At 55.0% G+C, this 22,771-nt stretch overlaps 10 protein-coding genes across 10 annotated transcripts; 6 read left to right on the top strand and 4 right to left on the bottom strand.

The window, feature by feature from the left end:
- The first annotated feature begins 172 nt into the window (after positions 1-172).
- On the top strand, positions 173-2,317 carry ASPACDRAFT_126558 (uncharacterized protein). The gene is made up of 5 exons (XM_020196954.1): positions 173-609; positions 696-730; positions 864-1,036; positions 1,123-1,855; positions 1,925-2,317. Exons 1-5 carry the CDS (start codon positions 272-274, stop codon positions 2,074-2,076), a joined length of 1,431 nt encoding a protein of 476 aa, XP_020052085.1. The 5' UTR covers positions 173-271; the 3' UTR covers positions 2,077-2,317.
- A 196-nt stretch (positions 2,318-2,513) lies between these two features.
- On the bottom strand, positions 2,514-4,762 carry ASPACDRAFT_81812 (tRNA modification protein MTO1). Its single transcript, XM_020205959.1, has 2 exons — positions 4,639-4,762; positions 2,514-4,566 (listed from the first exon to the last, which is right to left on the bottom strand). The coding sequence occupies exons 1-2, from the start codon at positions 4,743-4,745 to the stop codon at positions 2,592-2,594; spliced, it is 2,082 nt and encodes a 693-aa protein (XP_020052084.1). The 5' UTR covers positions 4,746-4,762; the 3' UTR covers positions 2,514-2,591.
- Positions 4,763-6,475: 1,713 nt separating this feature from the next.
- Positions 6,476-7,123, top strand: ASPACDRAFT_35870 (carbonic anhydrase; the record flags this gene model as incomplete). Its single annotated transcript, XM_020200160.1, has 1 exon — positions 6,476-7,123. One exon carries the CDS (start codon positions 6,476-6,478, stop codon positions 7,121-7,123), a length of 648 nt encoding a protein of 215 aa, XP_020052083.1.
- Positions 7,124-8,492: 1,369 nt separating this feature from the next.
- Positions 8,493-9,566, bottom strand: ASPACDRAFT_64220 (J domain-containing protein; the record flags this gene model as incomplete). Its single annotated transcript, XM_020203979.1, has 1 exon — positions 8,493-9,566. One exon carries the CDS (start codon positions 9,564-9,566, stop codon positions 8,493-8,495), a length of 1,074 nt encoding a protein of 357 aa, XP_020052082.1.
- A 728-nt stretch (positions 9,567-10,294) lies between these two features.
- ASPACDRAFT_9477 (putative FHA domain protein SNIP1) lies at positions 10,295-10,954 on the top strand (the record flags this gene model as incomplete). The annotated part of the gene is made up of 1 exon (XM_020206131.1): positions 10,295-10,954. A coding segment is annotated over one exon (660 nt), but the record flags the coding sequence as incomplete, so codon positions are not given.
- A 45-nt stretch (positions 10,955-10,999) lies between these two features.
- On the bottom strand, positions 11,000-13,769 carry ASPACDRAFT_126552 (LYAR-type C2HC zinc finger protein). Its single transcript, XM_020196953.1, has 3 exons — positions 13,312-13,769; positions 13,095-13,217; positions 11,000-12,886 (listed from the first exon to the last, which is right to left on the bottom strand). Exons 1-3 carry the CDS (start codon positions 13,330-13,332, stop codon positions 11,456-11,458), a joined length of 1,575 nt encoding a protein of 524 aa, XP_020052080.1. The 5' UTR covers positions 13,333-13,769; the 3' UTR covers positions 11,000-11,455.
- A 1,502-nt stretch (positions 13,770-15,271) lies between these two features.
- ASPACDRAFT_47629 (flavin-linked sulfhydryl oxidase ERV2) lies at positions 15,272-16,106 on the bottom strand (the record flags this gene model as incomplete). The annotated part of the gene is made up of 4 exons (XM_020201991.1): positions 15,272-15,287; positions 15,348-15,635; positions 15,696-15,824; positions 15,895-16,106. The coding sequence occupies 4 exons, from the start codon at positions 16,104-16,106 to the stop codon at positions 15,272-15,274; spliced, it is 645 nt and encodes a 214-aa protein (XP_020052079.1).
- Positions 16,107-16,807: 701 nt separating this feature from the next.
- ASPACDRAFT_126543 (uncharacterized protein) lies at positions 16,808-17,131 on the top strand. Its single transcript, XM_020196952.1, has one exon. The coding sequence runs from the start codon at positions 16,815-16,817 to the stop codon at positions 17,067-17,069; it is 255 nt and encodes an 84-aa protein (XP_020052078.1). The 5' UTR covers positions 16,808-16,814; the 3' UTR covers positions 17,070-17,131.
- Positions 17,132-17,199: 68 nt separating this feature from the next.
- On the top strand, positions 17,200-18,481 carry ASPACDRAFT_47627 (uncharacterized protein; the record flags this gene model as incomplete). Its single annotated transcript, XM_020201990.1, has 2 exons — positions 17,200-17,388; positions 18,077-18,481. 2 exons carry the CDS (start codon positions 17,200-17,202, stop codon positions 18,479-18,481), a joined length of 594 nt encoding a protein of 197 aa, XP_020052077.1.
- Positions 18,482-18,634: 153 nt separating this feature from the next.
- ASPACDRAFT_126542 (transcription factor domain-containing protein) lies at positions 18,635-21,643 on the top strand. Its single transcript, XM_020196951.1, has 7 exons — positions 18,635-18,994; positions 19,204-19,310; positions 19,373-19,678; positions 19,740-20,177; positions 20,231-20,496; positions 20,549-21,058; positions 21,116-21,643. Exons 1-7 carry the CDS (start codon positions 18,755-18,757, stop codon positions 21,322-21,324), a joined length of 2,076 nt encoding a protein of 691 aa, XP_020052076.1. The 5' UTR covers positions 18,635-18,754; the 3' UTR covers positions 21,325-21,643.
- The last annotated feature ends 1,128 nt before the right edge of the window (positions 21,644-22,771 follow it).

Below are 22,771 nucleotides of genomic sequence, written 5' to 3'. Positions count from 1 at the left end.
TCCACCCGATCAAACAAGCCTTTCGTATCCTCGGCATGCCGATCTACCCGTCCCAAATTCGTTGCACTGTTGCAAACGTTCCACATCATGGCCTTCACTAACAGCCAAGCTTTCTGCCACGGCCTATCTCTTATCCCACGTGACTGAGCCTAACACCTGGAAACCTGAGGCACCGAGAAAAATAACCCCGACGCAAACCGCGGAGCTCAACCCCTCCATTCTTCTCATCTCCATTCTACAGCCACCCCCAGACAGAAGAGGGAACCACAAAATGGACCCCTCCTTCCCCTCCTCCCTCGCCGCCCTCCACTTTCCCTCCTCCGAACAGCAATCCATCAGCCAGACGCTGACCGCGCTGCGCCGCTCCGCCCTGACCTTGACCAACCGGCTGACCAGCATCGCCACGGACGCGCAGTTCGTGGCCGAGGTGCGCGACCACTACGCCCTCCCGTTAGTTGCCAACGAGCGGTGCGGCAGCTGGTACATCGCGCCACGCGACAAGACGGGCAGCGTGTACTTCAAGAGCACGGACGGACACACCGGGGTGTGGGATTTCAGTTCGCGTAGACTCAATCTGCAGGTGTTGGGCGTGGCGGGGCAGTATGGGGGGTTAGTTGCCCTTGCCTCCCTTCGTTTAGACCGTGAAACATTAGTTGAGGATGGATGCTAAGATCTTCGGCGGGGGAGGGGTATAGATGCATAATCGTAGATTCGACTCGACGGGGTAAATGTGAGTTTCCCCTACCCCTACCACCCAAATCGCAATCTTATTACTCTTGTATAAATCGAAACCACCATGATGCACAACACGCTGGACACTGCAGACCGGATAATAGAGTAATGGACTGAATAATGAAGGATAGTAATGCCCGACGCCCTCTCGAAAACAATCCCCATCTGGACGGCCGTGCTCAACCGCGCCCTCTTCCCCGACGCCAAAGCCTACCACCCCGTGCAATTCCCCCCGAACTTCCTGCCGGCCTCGGAAGAATCCCAGATCGAGCGGCGGATCGACGGGTTCGTCAAGGATTTGCTGGTTCGTCTTGTTCCTTCCCCTACCTACTTTTCCTATAAACCCCCCCCCCCCCCGGTCCGAAAGCAGGGTATACTAACCTCGAAAAGAACCTCAACCTCTCCCTCCCCACCCTCCGCACCCAACTCGCCCGCCCCATCCGCCTCGCCTGGGCCAACAGAGCCTACTTCCACCCGACCACGCTCACTGCCTCCCCGGACGGCGAATACAACCTCTTCGTGCTGTGCTCGGCCTCGAAGCGCGTGCACGGCGCCGAGATCTCCGCCGGCGGGTACATCCAGGGCGCCGGGGATGACAGCGAGAGCTGGGCGCTGGGGCTTACGCCCCCGCTGTTTTGGGCGCACAAGAACGAGCTCCTGCGACGGAATGAGGAGGATATTCCCGGGTTGATTGCGGAGTTGCTGGCGCGGGAGAAGGAGGGGAGATCTCCCGGTGGGCACGAGCAGGAGACGGAAGGGAAGGCGGTGCGGATTGTTCCAACGAGGAATTTGTTTCTCGGGCGAGCGGGGGATTTTGTAGACATGAAGGGTGGGGTTGGGTTCGATTTGGTGGTGGATTGTAATGCCAGACCTGCCGAGGCTGCGTCTGCCACTGAGGTTGATAAGGAGGGAAAGCAAGGCAGCAGGAGGTTGGATCTGGGCTGCGGACCCGCGAAATTGGGCAGTCGGGATCTGCGCAAGAACCTCGACCGTGTGCGGGAGTTCGTAAGGGAACATTTGTTGCAAAACCCGGAGGCGTCGCTGTTGGTCGTGTGTGAGTCTGGCCGGGATCTGTCGGTTGGCGCGTTGTTGGCGATTCTGTGTTTGTTTTATGATAATGAGGGTGAGTTTTGTATCAGGTTCATTGTGTTGATGGGTTGCAAGGGTGGTTGGCTGACGATGTGGATTCTAGGAAACTTCACCCCCACCGAGAGGAAGAGTATCGGCAAGCAGTTCATTCGGCAGCGGTTGGCCTGGATCACCCTGTGCAAGCCGGATGCGAACCCCTCGCGCTCGACCTTGCAGTCGGTTAATGCGTTCTTGATGGAGAGGCCGGACTATTGAATTGGAGCTGAGAGGTTGGATGGAGTATCTGCAGTGCATGCAAGATAACGGATAAAACTTATACCAGACTTCTGTAGAAGTAAGCGATATAGAAACGATTTCTTGGATTCGTGGTGGTTGATGGTCAGTATAGCTATTTGACTCATAAATAAATGTATGGACTCGCTGAGTGCATCGCTGGATGGATGGTTGATGGTTGTATAGCTGACTGACTCCCTCAATGTGAGAACTTACGCGGTGGATGGATGGGTTGTGCGGTGTTTATATCAAATGCCTTCTAGTCAAGATTTGGGGGGGAAGGCAGACAAATTATACCTAGGAGCACACACGCCCTGGGCATACATACTGCCCAAACAAAGAATGGAATAATGAAAAAAAATCCATTAGAAGCATAATAACCCTCCCAGCCATGCAAAACCTAACTCCATCCGAGAAATGCCGTAGTGAAGTCGCTATCTATGTTACAGACCCATGAAATGTACATTTGAGATCCCCAAGCCTAAAACACCCCCCAATCAAGGAGCCTGCGTCAGGACATCCTCAGGCGTCTCCTCCAGCCCCTCCGCCGCCACAGGCGTGCGACCCACCGTCCCGGACCGATGCACATACATCAGAACCCTCAGCACTCCCGCAGGAGTCACGCCCTCCAATCGCCGTGCCATCCCCACGCTCACGGGGCGGATGCGAGTCAGGACCTCGACCTCGCCCGCGCTGAGACCATGGACCGCCTTGTAGTTCATGTCCGGCGGGAGAAGCAGGTTCTCATCCTGCAGGGCCTTGCGAGCCGCAGCCTCCTGGCGCGCGACGTGGGGCGCGTACCGACCCTCGATGGCGACACGGGTCCGGATCTCCGGGGCAAACGAGTTCGCATTGTAGACAGTGCCCGTCGGGGACTCGATGTGGGGGATCAGCGAGTCAATACCCGTCTCCTGAAGACACAGAATGTCCATGGCGGAGCGGACAGATCCGTCAATGCGGGACGGGAAGCCAAGCCGGGCCCAGGCGGAGGACGACAGCCGCGTGTTGGTGAGCAGGGACTGCAGTTCCTGGATTTGCGCCTCCGTCTCGGTGAACTGGCGCCAGCGCGTGTCGGAGACCACGCCGGCCTCGCGGGCCATGCGCGTGAGACGCAGGTCGGCGTTGTCCGCGCGCGTCGAGATGCGGTACTCGCTGCGCGTCGTGAACATGCGGTAGGGCTCGGAGACGCCCTTGGTGATGAGGTCATCGATCATGATGCCGATGAACCCGTCGGAGCGGCGCAGGGTGAGCGGCTTGCGGCCCTGCGCGGACAGGCCGGCGTTCGTGCCAGCGATGATACCCTGACCGGCGGCTTCCTCGTACCCCGTCGTGCCGTTGATCTGGCCGGCCAGATACAGCCCGCTGATCAGTTTGGTCTCCAGTGTCGGCCACAGGTTGCGCGGGTCGATGTAGTCGTATTCCACCCCGTACCCCGGTTGCAGCATGGTCACGTTCTCCAGCCCATGGATCTTGCGGAGCATGGCATACTGCGCGTCGGCGGGGATAGTCATCGAGATGCCGTTAGGATAGATGACATCGTTGGGCGCAAATCCCTCAGGCTCAAGCCAGATCATGTGCCGGTCCTTGTGTCCGAAGCGAATGATCTTAGACTCCAACGAGGGACAGTATCGTGGACCCTTGACCGTCTCGCGGATGTGAACCGTCTTGTCGAGGTTGGCCCGCACGATATCATGCACGGCTTCATTGGTGTAGGTCATCCAGCAGTTGAGCTGGCCCTCATCGCCCACCTGCACAGCATCATTCAGATACGAGAAAGGCTGGGGCGGGTGATCACCCTCCTGGACCTCCAACGGCGCAAAGTCGATCGTCTTCCGATCCAACCGCGGCGGCGTCCCCGTCTTCAACCGACCGAGCTGAAACCCCGCCTCACGGAGGGACTTGCTCAGCCCAAACGTCGCCGCCTCGCCCATCCGCCCCGAGGGATACGCCTCAAGCCCGATATGAATCTCCCCGCCCAGGAACGTCCCCGTCGTAATCACCACGCGACTCGTCGCAATGACCTCGCCGGACTCCAACCGCACCCCGACAATCTTCCCCTGCGCCATCCCGGGCACATCCTCCACGCCCTCCTTCGACACCACGATATCGCCCACCTTGCCTTCCACAATACTCAGCCCCTCGGTGGAACTCAGCTCCTCCAGCATATACTTCTTGTAGAGATCGCGATCGATCTGCGCGCGGGGGCCCCAAACAGCGGGACCTTTGGAGCGGTTCAGCGTCCGGAACATCACTCCGGCCTTGTCGATCGTGCGTCCGGCCACGCCGTCCATCGCGTCCACCTCGCGGATCATCGTCCCCTTGCCAATCCCGCCGAAACTCGGATTGCACGAGCAAACCCCAATATTCGAGCGCGAGGGGGTAATCAACGCCGTTCGTGCGCCGGAGCGTGCCGCCGCCGCACACGCTTCCGCGCCTGCGTGTCCGCCGCCGATGACGATGACGTCGTATCCCCTACATCCGGATACAAAATTAGTATGCGAATGGAAGTGCGGGTGAACAAAAATGATCGAAAATCATCCATACCGCGCGGCATCCGTCACAGTGGCCAATCCACGAACACTCCCCACCCACCGAGATCGGGACCCCAGGCCCCATCTCCGGAGGATTCCAGAGTTTGCCCGAAAAGCCATGATGATGGCGTGTGTCGAAATTGGGACAGCTTGAGAAGAAATGGTGATGTGGTGCTGCGCCGGGCTGGCAAGTTTGTTGCCCCGGAAGAGAAAAAAGCGCCGCCCCCCGGTGATTATTTTGGATCACGTGTATGGGGCTTATTGCCGCTTATCGCCGGGGGCGGTGAGGCGGTCCGTTTCGGACTCATACAGCCAGGGGTCGCCAGTTGGCTATCGACCATCATGAACAACAGTAACTTAACAGGTTTACCTGAGCTGGGAGATGATGGCTTTGATGCGAATGGCAAGATGTTGATACTACTTTGCATTCTGAGACTATACAGCTGACACGCTCACAGGCTGCATATCTTCGAAGCTTTCTAGGGAGAGTCGCTTCCAAGGGGTCACGGAGAAGAGTGGCCGTCGTGCCGTAGCGAGAACAGGCGTTCTTCTGGTTCTGGCAGGGAGTGGAGTGGATGGGTGACTCCGACTCCGCTGGCTCAGATGAACCGCTCCATCTCATACGTAACAGCCAAGGGTACTCGCGAAAAGGAGAACATTCGTAGAAAACCCTCAGTCCAAGGCACCTGGTCACCCTTCGAACGGCCATTTGCTGGAGATACACGCGAATAGATTAGATCTCCTGATCCAGTATCAGATCCCAAGCGCATGGCCATGAGGGATGTATCCTCTCGATAACAGTGTTTCCCCGGCGTGGCGTGCATAGTAATGGGTGCTCGCCATTGGTGAATCTGAGATCCGATCAGACCACACCAGATACGGGTCTCGGTTAGCTGTAGAGTGGTGATTGTTCTACGACACGACATCCCCTACAGCCCCTACAACTACGCAAGATCCCCCCCTGCAACGACATCCCATCGACGCCCCGTTGCCTGACCTCGCTCAGGATCAAGGTTTATGACAGTGCCACAGTGGTTGCAAGTGGTTGCAAGTGATCGCAGGCGAGGGCAGGGAGCATCTGAGAGCGGACATTGCCGGTGGTCCGGTGAGCCACGTGACCCGGTTTGAGTGGTTTGCAGGCCGCATACCCGAAAGGAGACGAGACTGAGTTGGCCGCGCCTCAAGCGAATTGCGACCACACCCTCGTCAGCTTTTTCCCTCAAGATCTTCATATACTCCTCATTTTGCAATCCCAGTCCTTGTCAGTCCTCTCATCAGTTACCCCGAGTATCACCAGCAACCATGGCTTCCACCTCAGGTGAGTGCAAACCCCTTGTAGCACAGAGATGCCAAGAACGAAGTTCATCCTCAACGTGCCCTGCGAAATCGGCGACCGCCCGCCAATTTTGCCTTTTTCACCTCCAACCTCCTTCTCCCCTCCCCTGCTGAACTCTGCACTCGCTGCTTCATTTTGTGTCCACCCTGCAGTCTTCTTCCTGAAAGTCGGTGAACCATCCTGTTTTCAAGGGTTGAACATCGACGAAATCATTTTTTCCTTGTTCTCTGTTGGTCGTTCCTGGTTACCGTCGGGGCATCGAGTGTGACTCAGGCCTCGTTCCCCACCCATCCCAACAATGTCTTTCTCAATGCACTCTCTCTCTTCCACCTTGACAAACATCACCCGGCTAGCTCCTCGATCGCTACCATCGCATTCCACTTCGAAAATGCCACAGCGTCTGGGAGCCAGCATGTTTCGTTCCTCTTTCCTTCGTGTTGCACACCCCCGCCCGGCGGCGCCGACCCGACCGGCCCGCTGCTTCTCAACCACACGGCGACAAGCCTGTGCTAACATGCCATCCTCCCCCTCAGATCGCTTCATGTCGGCTCTGCACCAGAACAAGGACTGGGCAGCCAAGATCGCCAAGGAGGACCCTCAACTCTTCCCCACGCTCGCCGTAGGCCAGCAGCCCGAGATCCTGTGGATCGGGTGCTCCGACTCGCGGTGCCCTGAAACCACCCTGCTGGGCCTCAAGCCTGGCGACGTTTTCGTCCACCGTAACATTGCCAACGTGCTGCACGCCAGTGACCTCAGCTCGTCGGCCGTGATCGAGTACGCCGTGAAGCACCTGCGCGTCAAGCATGTGGTCGTGTGCGGCCACACCAGCTGTGGTGGTGTCGCTGCCGCCCTGGGCAACAAGCAGCTCGGCATTTTGGACCCGTGGCTCATGCCCCTGCGCCAGCTCCGCGAGCAGCACTTGAGCCTGCTCAACTCGCTTCCCACCGACGAGGCCAACCTGAAGCTCGTCGAGCTGAACGTCCACGAGGGTGTCAAGACGCTCAAGCAGAAGAGTGTCGTGCTGGATGCCATCCAGGAGCGGGGCCTGCGCGTCCACGGCCTGATCTATGATGTCGGAAGCGGTGTGCTCCGGGAGTTGGATACCGACGAGCCCGAGGAGGCCATCAAGGCGCGTCTCACTTCGTTCAAGACCGACGTCTAGACTCGATTGCGAGTTCACATTTGGGAGGTTCGGTGTTGGTTCTTGCGCTCTGGGTTCAGAGATGGTGTCGTGGGTCGTGTCGTGTTCATTTCAGCGATAAGTGGGGTCTTGTATATCTGTTGTTTTTAAGTGCTCGGTTGCTTGCTGCTCGAGAGGGCGAGCGAGATGGAATCTGTATATCTTGGGTTAATAATTCATCCAGCGTTTCAACACCTGGTACTGGTGACTCACTCATCGTAGAACCATCGTAGAACCATCGTAGCACTTGCATCATCAGCGAGAAATCACTCCCTGTCGAAGGTCTGTGGCGAAAGTCTGCAGAGGGCAGCCAGCCATGACTCGTAAGACCTCACCTGGGAGATATGAGAATGAAAGACAGAACCGGGATACCGCCAGGGTGGGAGGGGAGAAGTTGAGGAGAAGAGGAGAAATGAAAATCCTGTTGCCATTGAATAGGTAATCAGGATCGGGCACCAGTGACTGGGAATTTGCAGTGACCACACACTACTGTTCCACGACGGTCGGAAGATGGTCTCCGCACCCTTAATCATCGTTGCCCACCTCCCAATCAGGCAGGCCCAGGCTACGGTGTGGAACTCGGTGGTGGTCTGAACGGGTTTAGCCCCGGCCGAAGCGGCTGTTCTTCGGTAAGAGGACGATTCATACTGAGGTCAGGCTGTACGTAGTAGTAACTCATAGGCAACTTATGCTAGGTGATGATGACGAAGCAATGAGTACTTCTATTCTAGTTTGATTTCAATTAAGTATAAACAACCTATTGTATAAGGAGTAGTTTTGATGGACTCTGAGAGTATACTCCGTATAGTTGATCTAAACTTATAGAAATCAATACTAATATGTAGAACAAAAAGCCTAGGTCCGCTCTGATCACACATAACTCAGCACAATCTTTTAACGGAGAACTGATACAGTCTTGTGCCAAGACTACCGTGTAGGAGACAGTGCAAGTATTTAACAAGGAATTGGAAAAAGAAAGGGATATTTCCTTTTCGCAGAACTGTAGGATCATGTCCAGGCACGCTCCCAGTCTGAAAATAGGCATCCTGAAAACTGCCAGTGGTGATCCTGGTACCAGGCTGGGCCTCCCCTACTAACTCTTCAGTCTGTCCCTATTCTATGCTTGAATGTGATTGTTCGGTTTGAGATGTTGGCAGTAGACTCTTCAGCAACAGGGAATATTGTCTTGTGTCTTCTCTTAAGAGAACAATTGACTACTTTTTAATTGTCTGCAATGGCGAGCTTTCCAACCGTCGGGCCGCGAGAAATGCTCTGAGGCTCGCAACATGTACGGTAAACGTCTACAAAAGGTGGAACAACTTGTCCTTAATACTCCAACAATGAGCCTAACTCAGGGAGCCGTCTCCGGCTCTCCCGATGGAGAAGTAGACGGTTGATCCTGGACCCCAACACCAGCCTCCACAGCACCAGCAGCAGCAGCACTAGCAGCAGCAGCACCCCCAGAAGAAACAGCAGGACCAGCATCGACCTTCGCACCACGTCCCTTCCCACGACCACCATTCTTCCCCAAAACCCCCCGATAAACCTCCCCTTCCTCCTCCTTCAATCCCAACCCGGTGGGATCCCGATCCAACAAGAACCGCTGCACCTTCTCATCTAGCCCCTTCCCCCGCTCCGCGACGACGGACTTCTCCCGGCGCCCATTCAGGAACCGCTCCGACTGCTCCGTGACCTCCCACAACCGCTCCTCATAGCCGCTACTCAGCTGACTGATCCACGACGCCTGCAGCGCCCCGCCCAGCAGCGTGAGCAGCACCACAAACGAGATGAACGTCCGGTTGTCCACCATGTGCTGCTGCCGCCCTTGGTGGCGGTTGTGCCACCGCTCCCAGTCCTCCCAGGTGGCGTTGGCGAAGATGGGCCCGTAGTCCTTGGAGCCCGGGCGGGCCCACGGCGGGACCTCGTTTTCGGGGTGCTCGTCAGCGGCAGCGTGATGGCGGTCCGGGCGGTGGACGTTCCATCCCGTGCCGAATTGGTCGTACGCTGCTCGTCGGGCGGGGTCGGAGAGGAGTTCGTGCGCGGCGACGAGGAGGTGGTATCGTTGGATGCGGACCTCCGGGGTGAGGTTTTGGAGGAGGGGGTGTTGCTGGTGGTTGCTGGTGCTGGTGCCGGTGCCGGTGCCGGTGCTGCCGCTGCTCGAGGAGCGGTCCGGGTGGTAAATCTTCACGAGTTCATAGTATCGTGTTTTGCTGTAGGGAGCTTTTCGGTCCAAGTGAAAGAGGTCGTATGGGGTGAAGGTTGGGCTGGTTGGCCATGTTAGGTCGTGAGATTTGGGGTTGGGGTTGGTGCTGCTGGTGGTGGCGTAGCGCTGGGAGCGGTGCCGCTGGGCGGGGAAGTGCGAGCAATAGCTTGCGTTCAGGAATTGTAGGCCGCTCTGGTTGAGGAGATTGGGTTTCCTGGGCATGGCCGCATGGTTTCGTAGGAGAGAAAGGACGGGATGTTCTTCTCTCCTGCAGTGGTGGGTGTAATGTATATGAGTGTAATGTATGCAGTGGTGGTGGAGTGATACAAGCACAATGGAAGCCGCCGCCGTCCGTCCCGCGGCAAGTTCGGGGCTACTGGAGGCCCAGAGTGACGAGCACAGTCCGGTGCGGAGACCCACAGTTAGCCGTCACGTGCAGCGGCATTCAACAAGCTCCGCTCCTCTTCAATCTGTAAACACCTCCATCTCCTTCATTAGACACAGCAATCATGCCAGATTCACCAGACCCTCACCCGCAGAGACGCCACCGCTCGCCATCCGGCTCGCCCGCCCCACCTCGCGACCGCCGCGACCGAGAGCGAGAGCGAGAGCAATTCCGCGACTCCTCGCGCGACAACAGATCCCACCGCCACGACAGCCACCGCAGCTCACGCAGAGACAGCTCCCGCCGCCGCGTACACCGTCGCTCGTCGCGCAGTCCCAACGACCGCGAGCGAAGTCGCCGGGATGACGACGGCCACCGTCGCAGGGAGCGAAGGGAGCGCGCAACAAGCCCCCGGGACGAGCGAGATCGAGATCGAGACCGACACCGCCACCGCCGTCGACACCGGGACCACGACGACGACGACGACGACTCCCACCGATCTTCGCACCGCCGCCGTCGCGATCGCGACACCAGCAAAGACAGAACAAAACCCCCCTCTTCCTCCCGCCGACACCGCGACAGTCCCTCGCGCTCTCGCTCCCGCAGTCCACACACCACCACCGCCGCCCCCTCAGCCCCAATCCGCTCCTCCAAACCCCTCCCCTCCCAACAAGCCGCCTACACCACCGACCTCACCCCCTCAGACTCCCAACCCCCAGCCGCCGAAGTCGAAAAAGAAAAACCGAACTTCGGCACGACCGGCCGCCTCGCCGCCGAAAGCAACACCGTAACCGTCCACGGCGGCGGCGGCGGTAACGGCCCCACAACCGTCGTGCTCAAATACCACGAACCGCCGGAGGCCCGCAAACCGCCGGCGAAGGACAGCTGGCGGCTGTATGTGTTCAAGGGGCAGGACCTGCTGGAGATGGTGGAGCTGAACGTCCGGAGCTGCTGGCTGGTGGGGCGGGAGCACCTCGTCGTAGATTTCCCGCTGGAGCATCCGAGCTGCTCAAAGCAGCACGCGGCGATCCAGTTCCGGTTCGTCGAGAAAAAGAACGAGTACGGGGATCGGATCGGACGCGTCAAGCCCTACGTGATCGATCTGGAGAGCGCGAATGGGACGACGGTGAACGGGGACAGGATCCCTGCGGGCCGGTTTGTGGAGGTAATGGATAAGGATGTCTTGCGGTTTGGGTTGAGCTCTAGGGAGTATGTGCTTATGTTGACGAAGCCGGAGTAACTTTGGTATGAGTTTTTGGGGGGTGGGGGGGGGGGGGGGGAAGGATGGATATAGATGAACGGTTTTGATAGATTCAGCTTTTTGGATGTTGGGTGCAAGGCCTGGCGATATGATATATATGGTATGGGGTTGGCGATGTTATCCCGGGTTATGCCTTTGGAGAGCCAACATACCTAGGTTTCCTGCACACACCTAGTTGTCGCATTGGTCAGAGCAGCAACGACTTACTACTCATAGTGGACTACCCAATCACTACCTAGTCAATCGTCGCCTACCAATGCCACTACATCAATCCTGGCACCTATTTGCGAGATTGCTACATAGGTAAGAAAAAAAAAGATAATGCCACGCATGATAGACAAAAACTATGCAATGAGCCGTGGATATTCAGTAAACCTCCATGCCATGATCGCCATGCACTAGAAAAGAATAAAAGAATGATCATAGGTATATGAAAGTGGGTGGGGCCCCAAAACCCGGGGGTACTCAGAAAAAGACCACAATCTCTCCCCGCTCGTTCATCTTGAGGCGCAGAGTGCGCCACAGTTCCTTCTCGTCATCGACTCTCCGCTCGCGGTCCGCGCGACTGCGACCCTGGTCGCGGCCCCGGTCGGTGTCGAATTCATCGGTGAAGTCCTTGTGGAACCGCTTCAGCACCTTGTTCACGGAGAACCCGCGCGAGCTCTCGGGGCCCTTGGTCACCAGCGACAGGAAGTGGCTCGCCATCTGCCGTTGCAAGCCATCCGGCACCGTGCTCTTGGGGTACAGCGCCACCTGCCGGCCATCCTCATCGTGGTGCGATTCGGGGTACTCGATCTGCTTCTGACGGCGCGAGGGCCGGTCCCCTTCGGTCTGGGCGCTGCTCTTGCGCTTGGACTTGCGGGCATCCGCCGACTCGGCGGCCTTGGCATCGCCGTTCTCGCGGATCTTGTGGGTCTTCTTCGCGCGACGAGTCTCCAGCTGGCCGTTGGCGCTGCTACCGGAGACGGAGGAGCCCCCGAACATCGACGAGACAAACCGCTCGGCGCGGTTCTTCATGGAGATACCCAGGCCCGCGTCGGCTTGGTTCTCTTTCTCGTCGCGACGGGTCCGCTTGATCGGGGATGAGGTTTCCTGGTAGCGTCGCCGGGAAGAGTTCTCGTGCCCTTCGTCGTCGTCCAGCGACGGGGAGCGGAGCATACGGTTCAATCCTCCCGTCAGTCCGGAGTGGTTCAACATCGGGGTGCCGGGGTGGTTGACGACGCTCGAGGGGGCATCCAGCATGGGCGTGTCGGTCTCGGTGTCGTGGTCCTCGGTGCGGCGCTTGCGCTTCTTCTCGCTCGTGGCACCATCGGCCTTGGAGGCGCGGTCCTTCTTCTTCTTGGGCGCAGGGGTCATGAACTCCATGGACACATTGGGGGCCTTGCGGTCGTAGGGGGACTGGTTGATCGGGCCCGAGCCGTACGAGAATCCATTCTCTTCATACGCGACGTCGTAGGTCTTGTTGTCGTCATCGCCATCCGTGTCAACGCGAGCCAGCGACTTGCTTGACTCGAAGACCGAAGGCGCGTTGGCGACCATCTTCATCTGTTCCTTAGCCTCGTTCATAGAAACCTTAGAGGCATTGGGGGTGCCCTCAGGGACAAGGTAGTCGAAGACATTTACCGGCTTGTCGGTCTTTCCTTCGGTACGCGGGGTCTTCTCCACCCCAGCGGGAGGAGGGCTGGGCGCGGGTGGGGGAAGATTATCGGTGTCCGTTCCATCCTCCACGTAAGGTGCCTGGTGGCCATGGGGGGTCTGCTTCTGATTTTGGGTCTGATGTTGGTTCTGGTTCTGACTCTGGTTTTGTCGGCCATTGTTCTGCCCTTTGCGTTGATTCTTGGCCGGCTTCTCTCTGTACAGCGCGCCTTGGTACTTTTGCGCCTCAGACATGCAGGACTATCACGGTGAGTCAGTTTTGGTTCACATAACTCAACAATTGAATGGTGGCCGTGAGACAAGAGAGTAAGGCAAGATATCGTGACCAGGTGTAGATGCAGCAAGAAAGCCGACAGTACAGCGACAAAGAGGCACAGCGCGCAACAAGTCCACAAAAAGATAATTCAGGGAGTTCAAAACCAATCCCAAGGGAAAAAAATAATCGTACCGTGTGCGATCTGTAGCTAGTTCCCTGGAAATGCACCATACAGTCGATGCAGGTGTAGGAAGCGCCGCGACATTGGTTGCGATGGGGGTCGAGCTTCTTCTTGGTGAGAACATCACCACACGCCTATTAGGATCGTCGCATATTAGCACACGCCGTTATTCGGTGACCCGATTGGCCTTCTTCAAAGTATGAGGGTGAACGATGTTGCGCGACTCACCTCGCAAGAGAATGAAACCATCTTGTGAAGATCCGCTGGATTACACCGCGATTTTTTCGAGGAGTTGATGCGCGACTTGGGACTGCGCCGATATGGGAAGGAAAAAAAGAAGAGGAAAATTAAAAGTCCGGTGGATGGATTGGATGGGGTCCAGCAGAATTAAGCTAGACAGACTTTCGGGGGACCCGCAACGGACCTGAACAAGACCAGAGGACCAGAAGACCAACCCACTCCGAATTGTCGGTAGTCAGACTGTCGGTTACACTGAGGTTGTTGTCCGGGACAACGGACAAACACGAGGTTGTACTATGTAAGATGACAGAGTGAAGAAAAAGCAAAAGAGAGTAGTTGAGCAATCGCGTGGGGGAGGACCTGAAACCCTGTGCTTTGAAACTCGAGGACTTTGTGTCAGCTTTTGCGCCGTCCTCGTTCCCCGGCGCGTTCTCTTTTTAAAAAAAGAAAAGTATGTGTAGCAGAAAGCGATGCGCCGCCAAAACAAAACCCGCTCAAATCGATGTCTGGAAGAGGCTAAGCCTGTCGGGGACTAGTCACTTTTCGCGATGTTGGCTGCCTTTCCAATCAGGCACGGATCCTGCCTCCCCGCAGTGCAACATCAAATCACTCAATCAATAAGTATACAGTTGTGAATTAGACACAGTGACAACTTGGAAGTCTGATTCAAATACTCTCTTCATCCTACCAGGACACCCATTGTAATGCGTATCTTGACCACTTGATCAAAGTAGGAGAGGGGACGCACAGGGAGGGAATGTGAATGTGGCGCTTGTGCATCGAACCCACCAACACGGACTTGTCAGGAGACAACGTACATTTGCAGCAGGCCCTGCGCACCGGCCAGTCGCCGCCCACCTCGACCCTTCTTCGCAGCTCATCTGTCACTCTAGCCCCTGCAATAAAGGGGCCGACGCCCTTTGCCGGACAACAAAAGAAACCTATCCACCAAGATACGAGCGGCTTTCTTCTCGATTGTGCTCAAAACCTCCCCTCCCATAGGATCGGGGCGCGGTGATCGTCGGTCTGCAGCGCAATAAACTTCCAGGCCGAGGTCGAAAGGTACAACTCTACTCCTTAAGCGACAAGACATCACGAAGGGCTAGCTATATATAGCGCTCAGCGCCAAAACGAGAGCTTGAAGCATATGGCATTTATGAGGTCGCGACGCTGGTTTCAGCCTTGTCACCATCTTAAACGGGCACTGTTGCTTGTCGCAGTCTGAAAACTAACACTTCTAGGGTCATTGCTTCCCACGGGCTCGGGAGAAGTTGCTCCGGGAGTCCATGTGGGAGCTGAGATGCACAGTACTTTTGCGCTGAATGGTCAGCCGTGGCCGGCAGGAGGGTTCCAATCTCGTCATGCGCACCATTGTGCATGCTTCACACCCTTTCATGCAGCCTTCACACCATCTATCCAGGCCTGCTTTCCACAGTGTAGAGCATCGGTGAGCGCTCATTAAACAGTTCTCATGTGAGATTTGGGAGTACTGTCGCAAAGGCCATGCGCCTATGTCAGGGCAGCAATGCACAATCAGGATTCAGACAACCCATGACTGGTTCGTCCGCCGTAGAGGACACAAAGACGTCATCACTCTGGTCTTTCGTCTGCCTCGCATGCGATCCTGAACCTGTATTACAATTAGTGCCCAAGGCTTTAAGCGACGTCTTCTCAGCGAGTAGATACAGTCAAGCCACCACTACTATGAAACGCAACCCGGATCGAACTTGAAGCCCTTGTGCAAGATCAAGCTCCGGGGCCGTGGTATGTAAGTATTTTGAAGATGAATGTTGTAACGGTATATACAACTGAAACTACCGTGCATGAACCGGCTCAGTGCACCCAGCGATCCGGCACTGGCGGAGAGTATGTATAATGCGATAAAAAAGAGAATAAGTCACAAGGGAGTGGAAAGGGCCAGAGATGTCGAGATAAGAGCGCGCAGCGTTCATCCTCGAGCAGTCCTATAGTGGAATCTGATCAGCAAGGTATCCATGATCATGGGATACGAAGGGAGCACGAACGGTTCCCTGTTAATCTCGACCAGCGGCAGTGCGTCGTCGCTATCGGCCTCCCTCCGCGCACTGGGCAGATCCTTGTTTGTGGTCGGGTCCTCATCCTCGTCCTCTTCGTCTTTCGCACAGCCGCAGTCATAGAAATCGCCGATATTGTTGCAGTCGAATTCAGCTTTCTCGAGCATGATGTTCACTTCGTTGTGGATGAAGCAGCCCCATCCAGCAGCCGCATTGCGCGACGAGACCTGCGGGGGATACTTTTTCAAATGACCTTGGAAGTGCGAGGCGCATTCGCCACTAGCAAGAGACCCCAGTCAGCATGCAGCAGTAAAGGAGGGTGCAAGAGGGTGACTATACCATGGGTAGAGTCGCGCAAAGAGATAGATAAAAGAGCGTAAGGTTTCCTGCTGCTCCTCGGTCGGATCTTCGGGATACCGAGCCAGCATGGTATGGAAGTACTTCCAGGTCGCACGGCCTAATTCCGCCCTGCAATTTGTGACGATAATCCTGTTAGCATCATGATAAATGCCATCACAGAGATTCATTGCATTCTCACTTTGCCGTTGCATTCCCCAACTTGGGCATTACCACCTCCCCTTTGATCAGATCATCTTTGAGCACCACGGCCGGCGCGGATTTGTCGAGGTGGCCAGGGGCACGAACGGCGGGACTCGGCGGACCTTGAGGTTGGACCAAGAAAAGAAAAATCAGAAAGATAGTGATGCATGCACCGGCAATAAGCTGCCGAGTAATCTGGCGGTGTGCCATCGTGGGGTGGCTAATCTATAGGACGCCCACGTTCTCCGTGAGGAAGACAGATCGCCCAACTCTCGAAAGGGGCGTTGGATGATTGACAGTGGATTGACAATGGGCCCGGCCAGACTGACCGCCTCCCGCGTGGCAGAATCAATGCCCCTCTGATTAGCGGAAGCTTCAGATCGGCCCAGTCAACTTAAGGTTAGTTTGGTGACAGCTACGACCCACTCCCGAGATGCGATAAGGGATAGATCGCTAGAAATCATCCAGTACCTTATAGTACGTACTAACTCAATAGTACTATACCTCTCAGTACCTTCACTGCCGGTTTCAAACAGCTCAATGATTCACCCTAGCGCAAGTTGTTCTAGTTGTTCTATCGAACCTAATATTTCCATAGCCCGGGTACAGTGGAGACTCAGGTAAGTCACAACCTACTAATCTACATGACCATAGTACAAAGCGTAGAAAGTGTACCTTTGGCAGCTTCATGTTTTTTCTGTCCTCCCCTGCTTGCTTTCCTTCTTTGCCCGTTCACACTTTGACCCTTTAAACAAGTCTGATGGAATCTAGTCTGAACCTATGCCCGAAGGCTGGACCAATGACCCCAATCTCTTGAACATCTACTTCTCACCCGAAACTAGAGAGGCCCATATGGCCCGATGCTGCGGCCTTGAAAATGCTGAACTTGTCCTTATAGGAACTCCCGAATCAGGGGAGATGCAGTTCATCATCACAGCCGGAGGCAAGTTCTATTGGGGGCACTTTCTGGTTGATTATCTTGGAGAGATCACGCGGCCTAAGACCTTCCCGGAGATACTTCGTGCCGTTGGTGCTAAGGGATTTGGAGGCCGACGAATGAAGGCCCTGGAGCTGGTGTGGACCAACGAGGGGGAGGAGGAAGAGGAGGAGGAGGAGGAGGAAGAGGAGGGAGGACCCCGTTTGTTTGTCCCTGTTGACCCCGATGCCCCTTGACCCCCAATGCTCCTTCCTAATGAAGCAGTCGAGGACTCCGCGCCCTCTTCTTTTACTGCCGCACCCAGTATTCCTTGTAGGATTGTAGAAGTTTGTAGAGCATAGAGCATTCTCAGGGCAATGTGTCATCATGGCTGAAGTGCTTCTTCCTTGGCTTAACGGCCGACTAGACCTTCGCCAGGCGTACACGTTCACCCTGAACGACATTGTGGATACACCACGAGATATCGTGCAGCATCCAGTCTCGTACGGTGGTCCCCCCCCAGCCCCGGAATGTCGACATGCTCATCTCGATTCATGGGCATATCACTCGCCTGCGGTAAGCTATGCTTCGTTAATTAAGCTTCGCGTGCCTTGGACTAGCAGTGTGTGGATTGGCGCTATGCGACAACTACATATCTGTGCCTGTCTATGACGATCGACTGTCGGGGAAGGTCTGGAAGCGTTTGGGACCCGTGTCTCAATTGCCGAACTCTGATCAGACTCCACCAGGGCAACGTCCTCAATCTTGGTAAAGCAACCGGAAAAGAGGGGGCCCCGCCTTGATATATTCAAGATGGACGTCTCAGCTTAAGGTGGTGTGCGTGGGATGATTGACAGTGATTTGACAATGAACCCGGAGGCTAACCGTCTCCCGCATGGCAGAATCATTCACCCCCCTTCTCCCTCCCTGAGGAGCTTAGTTTTGTTGACAGAACAACGACTGACTTACTCCCCCGATAATCTCACGATAAGGAAAGTCTTACCTAGTCAGTGCCTTGACTATCCGTTCTCAAATAGCTCAACGATTTATCACGCAAGTCGTTCTCTCCGGACTAATATCCCCAGCCCAGTACAATGGAGACTCAGGTACGTCACAATCCACTTAGCCATATACGTCCATAGTACAAAGTGTGGGAGGCGTACTCATGGCACCTGCGTAATCTCTACTTGCATCCTCGCCTGTTCCTCTTCTCTGCTTTGCTCATCCGCAGGTCAACTCTCCTAACAAATCCGATGGGTTCTAGTCCGTACCTATCCCAGAAGGCTGGACCAACGACCCATACGACCCTGAGCTCTATTTCGCCTACAGCAGCTCGGAAGCCTATCAGTCGCGATGCTTCGGCATTCCAGGCGCTCGATTTGTTCTGCTAGATACCGAGGACACCTCGTATATCATCGCCTCGGGCGGGAGATACTACTGCGGCAATTTCTTGTTGGAGGATCGGCTGTTTGAGATAACCAGGCCTACGACTTTGCCGGGAATATTGGAAGCAATTGCAAGCAAGGGCTTGAGGGGCTTGCGCATGAAGACACTGGAACTGGTAGACATTGATGAAGAACCTCCCGATGAGGTGCCACCAGAGCACGAAAAAAACCGGGTCCTAGTTGTCCCCGCGAGTGACATTCCGGAATCGAATCAGACAACTTAGGTACTTACGGAGTAGTTTCTCGATCAATTCACATTATTACCGCCTCATATTGCAGGCAGGCAATAGTTAACTAACCGAGCCGGCTGAGTCAGCAGGAACTGCCGAGTTTCGCGATCTGCGCGCCCGCCCACCCACCAAAAGTTTTCTGCCGATTTCCGGCACCTGAACGCCTGGTTCACTGTTCGCTGCACCCCTCCTTCTCTCCCGAGTCGCCTTTGCATGTGTTAACGGGTCCCACGGTATTTCATCGGGCGTTATTGGAATTATACTCTGATGGATCTGGAGTACCGAGGGATTCTCGCGCCGAATGGGTTGGCTACACATGCCTCCCTCTTAACGCCTCCGGCCACCACCAGCGACCTTCGGAACAATCTCAGGCTTCCCCGGCCGATGACAGCTTTTGATTTCTCCCCCAGACCCTCGGAACCTGGCGCCATGAACAAGATCCCCGCCGTCCCAAGCAAACGGCGGGGTGGTTGTAGGAAGGCCTGTAATGAGTGTAAGCAGCAGAAGGTAAGCCAGTCTGGCTATACATGTCATGTCGCATTCCACCTTGCATTCCATTCGGACCCATCGCCCAGCTGTGCATATTGATGTATCCGTTCAAAAGTCCGACATCGTTTAAAGCGTATTGTCCACTGGATATTGTTTACTGCGCTTCACCCTTCTCATGCCCTCTGTATAGACAAACTGGCTGAACATAGGCTTACCGGACCCCGCAGCTTCGGTGCGATATTGTGCAAACGCCCGCTGATGCATGCTCACGCTGCCGGCGGCTCCAAATAGAATGCAAGGTTGAGCCCACTTTCAAACGGATCTCCAAACGCCGGTAAGAGATTCCGAGCATGTCTTACCTATGGTTCATCTCTTGGCTGAACACTAGCTATCTAGGCGCAATGCCGAAATGGAAAAAGAAATTGCGGATCTCCGCCGTCGGCTTGCCAGTGGAGAGCATCCTCAGCCCGGGGAGGCTAACGCCAGTGACGAGCTGTCTCAATGTTCGGAGGATGTATTCTGTTCTCCAGATGCCACTGTTGGCATCAAAGGACGGCCGTTGTCGGCCCCACTGGAGCCACAACCCATCGCTTCTCCCCTGACCATCCATCGAGATGCGTCCATCTTGTCCCAGGATGAGAATCCGTGGATACTAGAGGATGTCTCGTTATCACGAGCCCGGGTAGCACGGTTGTTTGACCAGTATGATCCTCTCCCTGTGCACGCAGTAGCATCTTGGACAAATTTACTTATGATTGGCAAGGTTTTTCAAATATTATCATCCCTTTCTTCCTCTTCTGAACCCACAGAAGCCCCCAGACGAATACATGCGTCGTTGTCCATTGCAGGCATGGACTATCATCTGTGTTGCTAGTCGACGAGCACCTTCTGAGCCGGGTCTCCTCAGCGCACTCTCCGGGCCGTTTAGTCGGCTGCTCTGGTCCACCATTACTGGTGTACCACAAGACTACCGCGTGGTCAAGGCACTCTGCCTTCTCTGCACTTGGCCGTTGCCAACAACCAGTCAACGGACCGATGCTACTTTTATGCTCAGCGGACTGATGATGCAGATATCCATGCAACTGGGGTTACATCGCCCGGTTCAAGCTGAGGAGTTCACAACCTTCCGCATGGAAGTACAAGGGGAAGCTGTCAAAGATCGTTTGCAGACATGGGTTATTTGTAACATTGTAGCCCAAAAGTAAGTGGCTCTCGATCCTGCCGCCAGATCCAACGATTGACTCTATACTCCAGTGTCGCCACCGGTTACGGGCAGCCTCCGTCAACTATTTACGACTGGGCCCTAGAGCCCGCTTCACTGCGAGACGCCGATTACCACCCTTCGCATGATCTGATGACTCGACTCAGAATCGAAAAGTTCTGTGACCGGGTCACGAAAGCATTGTACAGCAGCAAACCTGACCCCGCCGAGTTCATCAGTTCGGAGAAGCTACTGATTGTACAGCTTCTCGAGAATGAATTGAGAGATATGGAAGTCGACTTTGGCCGGGACATTTCCAGTATGTTATGCATGGCCGGTTCGCCTTTGCTGAGTTCGAACTAATTTTCCAGACATCAACATGATTCACTTGCGAGCGGCCGAACTGCACCTACGGTATTTCGTATTCCTGGGCTCTAACGCCCGGAGCGACGACTTAACAAAGTTGTTCATCGCAACCACTTCCTTCCTCGGACGAGTACTCGATCTCGAGACCTCCCCCGGCGAGCTTATAGGCCACGCTCCCAATTACATCCTACAGATGATTGTCTCAGCCGCTTTCGCGCTCATGAAACTTTTGAAGAGCGATTTCCGTCGCCACATTGACTTCGAACACGGGAAACTCCTCTTTAACGGAGCCATCTCAGCCATCCGCCGCATTAGCGTCATGGACCACGACCGTCCCGTCCGCCTGGCCGATATCCTAGCGCAGATGTGGAACGCAGGTAGTCCAGAAGATCCCGCCGGCGGCGATGCTCTACAGCTCAAGATCCGTTGTCGCATGAGCATGAGCCACGTTTACGATACCGTGTGGCGGTGGCGTCAACGATTCCGCCCGATGAAGAGCGTGGAGGACACGCAAGGTATGTGTTCGCTGGTTTCTCGGACTTGCATGAGACAATGAGATTAATTTATCGCAGCTACCATGGCCAATCACAATGTGGCCCCCCTCACTGGCCCTCTCGCACGGCCGCAGGACGAGTCTTTGCAGAGCACAAACTTGATATACACTCCAAACTTCGATCAAGGCGCCTTCATCAGCGAGGCAGGCTTCTCCGAGGTATTCGATTCCCTGAACTGGGTTTTTGATGGGATTCCTGACTCTTTTGTGGCGCCTCCAATTCTATGAACAATGCACGCACAGCCTTCTGGACTGCGAGCACTGTTGACTTAAAAGCCATGTTTCCTTATGAAAATGTACAGAGCACCACCATACAGCATAGCAACCGCTTATGACTATTCATAATATACCCCGAGGGCACATAATGAAATTACGATTAAGTTGGTCCCACTTCCACTTCGACTTCGCCAACACTAAAGGGTGATGACTTGTTCTATGGGTTCTGTCGGCGACACTGAGGCCTCGCTAGCTAGGCTGCGCACGGCCATGCATGTTGATATTTCCTCTCAGATATCCTCACGTAACCTGAATACATCCACCATCCCACATCCTTAACAGGTTCGTTTGTCCGCGAACATGGGACTCATCGCCTAAGTGATAGTGATGATTATTTAGGGCATATGGTGAATTTAGAGGCTTCGAATACTAGAGCTACGTAATACTTCGTACTCGCGAACTTACAACTACACCCACCCACTCAAATCAGTGAATCAAATCTATTGGTATGAAAGTGGTTACCGTGTATTAAATTGCTGGATTGCAACTGTTCATGTGAATATATATGCCTTGTTCTCCAGGCAACTATGAGAGCACCCTGACGATTCACCCGGAATTGTAGTCCGGGGTATTCATAGACACCACATCATATCCTGCATTGATCCAACTCCAACCTGCTTCCTGTCATCAAGATCAGCCAACATGGTGAAGACCCGAGTAAGTAATCAACTTTCCTAATAGTATATGTTAATAGTCTACAAAACAACGGGGAATGGTACACACAGTTCATCCTGAGATTCTGGCACATGGGTTTATTTCTTCCCTCTCACATGCCTCAAAGCAGTTATCCAAGTTTTACCTCTTCAAGCTAATCACGCCTGCTTTTCTCTTTGCTTCAACACCAATATCCTTTCTCGGTCACATTTTGTTCAGTTTGCGAGCCAAAGCTGACACTTGTCAGTCCCAAACTAGTCGCGAAGAGCCAGCCGCGCAGCCTGAACCTCGATATCGGGGGGTCTATGATAACCAAGACGGCCTAGGATTCTCTGCTGAAGACATTTCCGGAGATTGGACGAACGACCCAGAAATGTTGGAGTATCACGGTGACCCTAAAGGTCAAGAGGCCCATCTGGCCCGCTGCTGCGGACTTCAATGGTTTTAATGGGCACCCCTGAGTCGGGAGAGATGCAGTATATTACGAATTCCAAGGGCAAGTATTACTGGGGCACTTCGAGCTTTTTCATCTTCAAGAAGACTACGAGGCCCAAGACATTATCGGCAATAATCATTACCCTCCGCGATCAAGGATTCAGGGGCCTGCGTTCTAGAATCTTGGAGCCGGTCTGGGTCCCTGAGGATGAAGAGGATTCACGCCCTGCCACCAGCGGAGGGCCCAGTTTGTTTGTTTCTTATGAACCAATGCTCCTTCCCAGTCAGGCAGTTGATGAATTACTATTTA

Source organism: Aspergillus aculeatus (assembly GCF_001890905.1).
Source record: "Aspergillus aculeatus ATCC 16872 unplaced genomic scaffold ASPACscaffold_19, whole genome shotgun sequence".
Classification (NCBI taxonomy): domain Eukaryota; kingdom Fungi; phylum Ascomycota; class Eurotiomycetes; order Eurotiales; family Aspergillaceae; genus Aspergillus; species Aspergillus aculeatus.
This window is presented reverse-complemented; position numbering and strand designations above follow the sequence as displayed.